The sequence below is a fragment of the Nestor notabilis genome, unplaced genomic scaffold (genome assembly GCF_000696875.1).
Source record: "Nestor notabilis isolate BGI_N333 unplaced genomic scaffold, ASM69687v1 scaffold1994, whole genome shotgun sequence".
NCBI lineage: Eukaryota > Metazoa > Chordata > Aves > Psittaciformes > Psittacidae > Nestor > Nestor notabilis.
The window spans coordinates 5047-14690 of NW_009924991.1; the positions used below are offsets into that span (position 1 = coordinate 5047).

Sequence of the window (9644 nt, forward strand, 5' to 3'; positions counted from 1 at the left end):
ACTCTTTCCTACTAAATGAGAAGCAAGGGAGTAACTTTTCAGAGTAACTTTTCAAATCTATTCATAAAAAACTGGTTTAATGATCATCTTGACCAAAAAAGCATAAAAATGTTAGGATGGTGCATCACTTGTACATATAAATTGCCCCCAAATTGCTGAAATTCTTTCATTAGTCGATACAAAATTTTAACAATAAGTATACCACAGTATTGTGTTTACAGTTCTATTTATATTTATGATCTTTTTGTAATGGTATTTCATAGGAAAATACACTTTTTTTTTTGGCAAAAGGCCACTAATACTGTTTAGATTATGTTAAAAGCCAAGATCTGAGGCCTAAGCTTCAAAACCTAATTTCATTTAGCTGATACACACGGATAGGACATTTAGCTTTCTCTAAATGAATGAATTTGCCTCACATGCAATCATTCACTTTTCTTAAATGACCTTTTCCAGCAGGATAACCTTATATTTTAAGGAATGAATTATTCATTTACTATATTCTTATTCAAAACAGCCTACTGAATTGAGAGAATTATGAAATCATTTTCTAATTTATGCAAGCACAAAGAAAATCATATGTTGAGGAAAATAATGTGCAGCAACTTAAAGCATTCACTTGGGAAGCTACTTTGCAAAAAGGAGAGGAATGGGCTATCTGAATCTGTAACATTTCAGCCTGTACTCATTTGCTCCTTATCAGAGATTTAGTAGTAACAAGCCAAATGCTTCAGATAGGCAGGCCATTAGGCACTTAACAACGTGTATTCAGTTGGGACAAAATATTTCAAACGCAGTGATAGAAAGATGCATCTTGCACGGGCTGCTTGAAATTACAAACAGACTCCCTGGGAACAGTATCCAGAATGGTATGTTTTATTAAAACATGCCCGAGGACCTTATTCCCAATGGCATGGTAGCTACGAATTTAGCCCCAAAAATAAAGTGGTAGCAAATGTGATTAACAGAGTATATCACCAACTTCCCACTTGGTAGCTATATGCAAGTAATTAGGAACACTCCTGAACTGAAATAAAAGCCACAGTCAAGAAGTACAGCAAAACTGACCCTCAAGGGTAACTTTTTTTTATGATAATTCAAAGCCACAAACTGCTCAGGCAAGACACATTTTAATGCCACTCATTAGCAGCCACCATTCAGGGAAGCAACCCAAAATACTGTCTCCCAATGGGAGACTCCACCCTTTGGCCACCAAGTCATCCTGACATAAGACCAGCAACTGCACTGTCCCAGGAGCCAGGTACCACCATACTTCTTGGATCTCAACACCCAGAGGCGATGAACAAGTCAACACATCCGTGTGTAAATTTAGCTAGCTAGTCTTCTGAGATACAAGTTCCCTGGGACTGCACGGTTGGACTGGTCCTGCCAGCTGGGATAAGGTCAGCAGCAGGCACAGAGGTGGAAAGGAGACCCAAAAGGGATTGCAGGATTGTTTCTCTGAGAACAAGAAGAGTCCACGATGAACATTAGGCTGTGTTACACTGTCCCACCTCACAGACCCTCTACCCTATGAGGGAGGGAGCAAGGAGAGGCCAGGAAGCATTCCTTTATGCTCAACATTTTTCCATAAATCAAAGAATACCCTGCTTGCACTTTGGGTAAAATAGCAACGAATGGCAAAAAGACATTTCTGCGGGTTACATGGAAGGAACTGTGATTAAAATGCTGTTGCTAGGCTTTATCAGTCTGACCCACCTACTGAAGGCAGCAGCAAAAGTAGATGTGCTACAGCAGGGCTTTGAGCCAAGGGCAGATACATCTGCAAAGTTGGGGTGGCAGGTGGAGAGATGCTGTTCAACCCAGAGATGGGCTGCTCACCCCCTGGCAAAGGTATGCACTAGGGAAAGGTGTAAACACCTCCATGGTCACCCGCCTGAGCACCTGGATAGCCATATCCCTGCAAACGCCACATATGCAGCCATTTTCTGAATGGGAAACTTAAGATTATTCTTCTACAAAACAAATAAACATTTTTTTTTCATCATCAGTTGCCAAAAATAAGTGCATGAGCTCAGGTTACTCCATATCAGAAGTAATTAATATATTATTACCATTATTAAACACTTTTCAGGATGGGGCATATTCCTGCTTAAAATATTTATCCTGCTCTTCAGACACAGGCAAATAAAAAAAGATGCTTGGACAGTCCTCACAAACTTAATAAAACAGAAGAAACAATAAAATTAAATTACTCTAAAGTAATAAAATATCTTAACATTCAGTATATGTGTCCATCCCCAAGGCCCTGCTGGTCTGCCATCCCAGGGCAGGGTCTGGCCCTGGTTCCCCGCACTGGGCCTGACCCGGATCCCCACCTCTCATCACCAGGGCCCAGCCACCACTGGCTTGACCCCAGACCTACCTCATCATCATGATACTGCCTTAAGATCAGGACTCTTGGTTGGACTTGGCCACCATCTATCGGTCTGTCCTTCTCCCTCATGTGGGTGTGTGGGGCTGAGCCCTGCTAGCTGTCAGATCCCCTCACCTCCCCCCTCACCTTTCCCTGGGGAGCAGCCCCACTTCTACTGCTCTCTGGAGCAAACGTTTCACACATAGTGCAGATATTCAATAATTCTTTGCTGGCAAAACTGACCTTTTCTTTGCATGAAAGTAAATGAAATAGGAGTATTGCATAAGGCATGATTTTATGAACTCCCTTTCCCTCCCCATAGCTCAAATGCATTTTTCACAGCATCTACTGTAAAGACTCAATTCCTTACCTCTGAAATCTCCAGACATACTAGTGATTTCATGAGTCTTTGCTTGGTAATGCAATAAGCAATGAGGGTCCCAGCCCCAATGATTACTCGGGCACATTTTTCCACTAGGTCTTGTTTAAAAGAGAAAAATCCTCCTATCTTCTCCCTTAAGCATTCAGTTCCTCATAGGGAAAAATGTCTAAATCAGATGTACTGTTTAGCTCACTGTGAGCGACTCCAATTTAGCCTTGGCAAACCATTTAAAATAGCTTTCAAGCAATCAGGGTGAGACACAAATGTAAAAGATGTCTCCTGGGTCTATTTTAATAGAAAGACCAGGACACTCTCCACTGAGCATGGATCCAGCTCTACAATACATAATTTTCAGCAACATATTTTTCGGCAGGAGGTATGCGTAGGGAAACAGACGCAGTAGCCTTACACATTCACTAGGTAACCTGTAGTACCTAACGTTGTCCTGCGTGGTGAATTGTTCCATTCCTGCAAAAAAAAAAAATAGTGTAGACTGAAAAAGGGATCTGTGGCATTAGGCAGTCCTGCCCACTCGGAGCTGGCTGCAAAGGCAGGGCTGCAGTTCCCTATGCTGAGGGGAACGTCCTGACAGCTACAAACACCTTTCCTTAAACGCCTGCACAGCTTGGTGCAAACGCAGGAATCTATCAAGGGGGATCAGGAAGAGGGTGCAAATTTTCTTCTCTGAACAGAAGTACTTTGACTTTTAGTTTGGTGCTGCAGAATTGTCCCCCGTCCTGTAGCAGCAACATCTGAAGGGCAGGTTTGCAGGCCCGCTTCTTTCAGAAAATAATAGTAATTGTAACTTCTGTAGAGAAGGGATGCAAAGAGGTGGGTGTGAATGGGAGATAAAAGAGTTTTGCATGTTGTTGGGCAGAAATGGAAATTAAAATAACCATTAGAAAAGTCAGTAACATGATGGATCTAGAGTTAAGTGGGAGTTTTGCTAGACTCAAGAGCAGCCCTGTAAAAGCGGAGCATTTCAGTTTCTCAGTTCAAGCAGAGAAGGTTCTAGAGCACTCCTGCATGGTTTTCTGTCACTAAGTGATTCCAGTAGGTCAACTGCTCAGCTGGTTCTACTTCATGGCACATCACAATTTTCTTAAAGCGAGAAACAGAGAACGTAATCCTTTCTGGGAAAAACGTCTGCTCTGAATGAAGCTCCTCCAGGTGAATTTTTAGTTTGGCAAGGCACAGTCCTATGAATACATCTTCCAGTTTAATGAACGAAATGCTCTCTGAAACATTATAGATCTGACTAGCAACATCAGTGGATAAAACATAGCCAGTCCCAGAACAAAACGGTGGGTAGGTCTTTCTCGGATACTCCTCTTTACTCACATACCACTTACTCCTTCTTCTTCGTATGGGGTACTCATGCAGTTTTAAAAAGCCTGTGAAGAATCTAGTGGTCTTCTTTTTCCTAAGAAGCAGCTCAGTGAGGTAAAAAACATTGACAAACACATCTGTGTCGGTTTTCATCACAAAGCTGGACTGGTTACAAAATCTGTGAACCCATTCAATTCCCATCATGGTCTTCAAAGTCAAATTGTAATATGTGTCTGTAAAATTCTTTTGAATAATGTCTTTGTACTTTTGGCTTTCAGCAGCAATATCAGCCTGCTGCCTCAGATTCACAGTGCTTCCCAGGAGGAAATATGTCACCAGGCGCTTGCCAGCGACTGTTCTCTCCTTCCCCCAGGTTTGCCGGATGGCCATCCTGGCATCAATGTGGTGGTACGAGGACGTCACAAGCAGAACAAGGAAAGGCGGGTTCTTCTGGCAGTCTACATCTGGGAGCTGCAAGAAGTTTCCTTCAATTCTCCTGAACGTCTCTATGGGGAATATGTAATCTTGGCTGTTTTCACAGAATATACAGAATTCAGTCAAATTATAAAAAAAACAGAGGCCAGCACAGCTGAGCCCTATAAGGCAAACAATCAGCCTGAATTTTCTGAAATACATCTGAAAGAAACAAGAAGGAACAGCACATTAAAAAAAAAAAACAACCCAAAACATAATACCTGGTTCCTTTCAGTGCTGTATACCAAACTCTCTGCATGGGGATTTGAAGCCAGGTCACATCTAATTGAAATCTTACCTATTTCAGGGCCAGAGATCAAATTCACACTCTTGCTTACTTGAATCTGCCCCCCAAGCCAGCATATCCTCGGAAATCCACACAAGTATGGCCATTGACACCAGGTTAGCCTGGCTGACACTTCAGACCTCCTCCCCATTTTCAGCATCTTACAAAACATGACTTAGATCCACCAGGGCTTTCACAAGTCAGAGGACAGAGAAGCAGCAGATACATGCCCATGCCAGATGGGCGAGAATAACAGCAATAATTGGGGTTTTTGTTAGAAAATACCATGTTTCTCCATGTGTTTGAAAAGTGCCTGTGTCCCAGAGCGAGCAAGTGCTGTCCAAGTGGCAGACCCAGCCAGGTTCCTCCCATCTTCATCTTCACATCCTGTGGTGCTCTTACACTGACCCAGAAACTCCTCCTGATCTTTTTGCTGGAGGGGCCATGAGTCACGTATTTGAAGTTGGGTCAGCTGCTCAGAAAAAAAACACAGCAGTGGGTCAGATTATTTGGATGTTTCACCTTTTGCAGAGTTTAGGTGACACATGTGGTGGTGCTAAGCTGAGAAGTGCTTGTCCATACTCACCTCTCCTTTCTAGACGAAAGATATTCAGACAGTAACAATGATGTTCATTCATTCATCCTTGTAACATATTAATGTGCTGTGTATCTGGTTACAAACCTAGTATAAATTTTGAGAGAGAGAAAAATTATCAAAGCAAATCCAAAAAGAGACAAAAAAGAAAATTACACATCTCCATGAATTAACCTAGTGAGAAAAGTATAATGCTTCAGTTACTCATTCCATTAACCCACAGGCCCACCAACTACTATTTTAGAGCTCTAGGGTGGGGGAATTTTACAAGAGGGAAGCATTCCCTTCTGCTTTCCCCCTTCTTTATGAAGAACTGGACCTGGCTTCCCACCTAAAAATAGAGAAAGCCAACTTTAAAATCCCTAGGTCTGTAGATTTCATGGAAAAACTCTGCCTTCTGACCAGTATTGTTCTGCCTAGACTCCCCAAAACCATGTTAGTGCCCTCTTTTTGCTCAAATTCCCCTTTCCAAGCAATGAAAAGGTTTTGGGTTGCAGGTTTAACCTGCGTTGCAGGTTCCTGGAACCAAATTCAGCTCATTTTACCGGTAAGAATAGCCCCATTAACTTCAGCTGGTGTTCTCAAATGCATTAAACAAGTAGAACTGGAGTCATGACCTACTGAAATTCCTCCCAATTAAATGCATTTTTGCAGAGATTAATGAATTTTGAAAATATTTCTGAAGTTCACATTTCTTCTTTAAATTAACCTTATCTTTAAATAGAGTATTCCTCAGATCTATTTTTTATTGAATGTATACCTCACAGTAGTCTTGTGATTAACTTTAAAATTGCTTTAATTAAATATATAAGTAAAGTTGTGTGATAATATACATATGCATACATATATATATATACATGCACACAAAAAAAAAGATTATACAAAATCTGCTGTGCATCTGTTCATCTTCAGTGGTCTGGGAGGAAGCACATGAATACCCTGAAAATAGTGTTTTCAGGAAAGGATGATGTTCTGAAGTTGACAACAGAGCTGCAGAAGAGGATCGCTCCTGCCGCCAGCTCTCACAAGACTGTTTGAGGGTCTGACTTTTCTCTGTCACATGAATTCCACCATCACAGGGTGCTGGTTTTGCCTGGGGTAGAGTTAATTCTCTTCATAGTAGCTGGTACTGGGCTGTGTTTTGGATTTGTGCTGGAAACAGCATTGATAATTCAGGGATGTTTTAGTTATTGCTGAGCAGTTGCTTACACAGAGCAAAGGCTTCTTCTTCACCCTACCAACAAGGGCTGGGGGTGCAGAAGGAGTTGGGAGGGGACACAGATGGGATAGCTGAGCCTGACTGACCCAGGTAGGGATATCCTATATCATATGGGGTCATGCTCAGCCTGTAAAGCTGGAGGAAAAAGAAGGAATGGAGGCACATTAAGAGTTTGCCTTCCCAAGTAACTGTTATGTGTAATAGAGCCCTGCTTTTCTGGAAATGGCTGAACACCTGCCTGACTGTGGGAAATGGTGAATGAATGGCTTGTTTTGCTTTGCCTGCATGTGTGTCTTTTGCTTTACCTATTAAATTGTCTTTATCTCAAACCACAAGTGTTCTCACTTCTACCCTCCAGATTCTCTCTCTCTTCTCTCGCTGAGGGGTGAGTGAGAGGCTGCATGAGGCTTAGTTGCAAGCTGGGTTAAACCAGGACATATGTACAAACAAAAGTCCTTCCAATACTTAGACTAAGAAAGTAACTGAGAGCAATTTTCTACTAAAACCCATTAAAACCTTTTCAGAAATACTCAAGAGCAAGAACCATTACATACTAATTTTACCATATTTCAGTAGAATCAGACCAATGTGACTTGATCATATTTATTTCTTGTTTCCAGGTTTGGGCACCAGTAACAGATCTAAGAAAAATTTAAAAGGTCCTTGTTCTGGACAGCTGGGAGAGCAGCTTCCCAACGTATGTTCTGGCATGTATTTACCATGCTGCCTACCCAGAGCCAGACTGTCTTCCTTTTTCAGTCCATGTATGAAGCATCAAACCTTATATAGGTATATAAACACACATGCACAATGCAAATGTTTGTAAATCTATGTAAATTGTAAAACACATTTTATAAATTTTTCAAATCACACGTATGTACATGCATCATTTCACAACAGTTCCCTGCCTACCACCAGTGGGTAGGCAGTGGCCTTGGTAAGAAATGCGCACCTCCCAGAGCGAAGTCTCATGTGGTTCTGACTGTGTGAAAGCTGAAAAATGCTAGTTTATGGTATCCGTTTAATCACCAGAGGCAAATTTGGGTTTATCTGGAACTGGTAGGAATGGTGTTCTTTTTTTCTTAGATGAAACATTCGCAATTACCCACAGGACCTTAAGATCATCTAGTTCCAACCCCACTGCCATGAGCAGGGACACCACACACTAAACTGTCACCCAAGGCTCTGTCCAGCCTGGCCTTGAACACCGCCAGGGATGGACCATTCACAACTTCCTTGAGCAACCTGTTCCAGTGCCTCACTACCCCCACAGCAAAGGGCTCTGCCTTTGATCTAAACTAAACTTCCTCTGTTGAAGTTTAAACCCATTACCCCCTGTCCTATCACTGCAGTCCCCGATGAAGAGCACCAGTTCCTCAAGGTCCCATCTCCAGGCAATCTCAGAAAACGGGTGTTCACATGGATGAACACAGGTGTCTCTCCTAATGGGTCTGCCTTTAATGTCTCCCCCTTGGAGCTCATGAAATGAAGAGTTGCTTCAGATGTTCCTGAGGCCAGCAGGGGCCTGTGGTGTGACTGGGGTGGGTCTGTTGCACAGGTACAGCCCTGGTGTCCCAGGGACCCAAGCTTAGCAATATATTACAAGGTCGGCATTTACTGAAAGAACACAAGGGGAAAGGTGACAGAGAGACAACCAGCTTCCTCTCAGTTAATTTTTTTCTTAAAATCATCAATTTAATTCTTGATTTCCAGCCTCCATGCCCATATCTTCATGGAACAATCCTGGAGACATTAATATGAAGGGAACAGTAAGTCTACAAGAAGTGGTCCAGAAAGCAATGGAGACTTACTAGCAATCAATCTCTTTTCTAGAGGTCATTTTGGACAGCATCCAGGGGTTTTGCATCAAAACAAATCTTTCTGGTTTTCTAGAGAATCCTTTTGCATGATGTTATATTTGATCTATCTTCTGTCTTACATATGATTCTATCTTTCTCTCTGACGTGAGTCAGAAACTAGTTTTTATTATCTCAAAACTTTTTCCATCTTCTATTATTCCAACTGCAAAGTATTTCATGTAGAGTGTTGCCAAAAACTTACCTTGTGTGATAGAAAGCAGTTTGTTTAAACTGACTGGTACGGTGTTTCACGGCTCTGTGCAGTTCCAAAAGGGGTTTGCATGAAATCCTGTGGGCTACAGGTGCCAGCAGCCCAGTGCTCCTCTTTCATATGCCTGAAATGAACACATGAAGAAAACAAGAAGGGAGTTGAAGTCTGTGGTTCAAATCAGTCGCAGTGCAGCACTCTACTTTGCAAGTTCCTGTTTCCACCAGTGTCATGAACTTCCCCCCACATCCTGTCACAGTAAGCAGATTGGCTCCAGGGTCTCTCTGTTCATGCCACTGACCCTTGCTGCACAGTGACAGGGCCATAGTAACTCCTGTGATGAAGCCTATTTATTCCATCAAAACTAATCTGACACCTTCTTAAATTCTGTTAATGAGTATAATTATCTAAAAGGCACCCAGAGATCAAGACTATATGCCATATAGATCAGGAAAAGCAATCTGGCCTGAGGTAGAGAGAGGTAAGTAGGTCTAGAGTTCCCCTGAGAAATAGATTCAAGATATCAATTTAAAGAAATAAAGTTTTCTTAATTTTTCTGGGGCAAAGATACAGTCACACCACTGAGTTCTGTGGACAATCGCCACTGGCTTTGCATTGAGGTCGCATCAGCCAGGAAACAACATGAACCACAAGTGCCCAAAGTGCTTTTGACCATCCTGCTCTGTAAACAGAGACAAAGTAGCTGCCACATGGCAGACTCAAAAGCAGAGGCACCATTTAAGCATGTAAACAGGAGTTACAACCTCAAATACTGCACAGCTAAAGGTGGCAGCGGTATTGCCATTTTCCTTGTGCAATAAACAAAAGTAACATGTGCCCTAGTGTAAGTACTAGTAATACCTGCTAACTTTGGATTTCCTCAGAATAAAGCCTCTAGATCGCTTTCTCAGAAGC

At 42.1% G+C, this 9644-nt stretch overlaps 1 protein-coding gene across 1 annotated transcript; it reads right to left on the reverse strand.

Annotated features, from left to right (window-relative positions):
- Window positions 1-3770: 3770 nt before the first annotated feature.
- On the reverse strand, window positions 3771-5226 carry B3GALT5 (UDP-Gal:betaGlcNAc beta 1,3-galactosyltransferase, polypeptide 5). The gene is made up of 2 exons (XM_010012827.1): window positions 5134-5226; window positions 3771-4724 (listed from the first exon to the last, which is right to left on the reverse strand). Exons 1-2 carry the CDS (start codon window positions 5224-5226, stop codon window positions 3771-3773), a joined length of 1047 nt encoding a protein of 348 aa, XP_010011129.1.
- Between the last annotated feature and the right edge of the window lie 4418 nt (window positions 5227-9644).

Coding starts and splice junctions, on each gene's coding strand:
- B3GALT5 (XM_010012827.1), bottom strand. CDS start 5,226: ATGAAGATGGGAGGAACCTGGCTGGGTCTGCCACTTGGACAGCACTTG. Junction 4,725..5,133: donor CAAACACATGGAGAAACATG/GTATTTTCTAAC, acceptor TGTTTCTTTCAG/ATGTATTTCAGAAAATTCAG.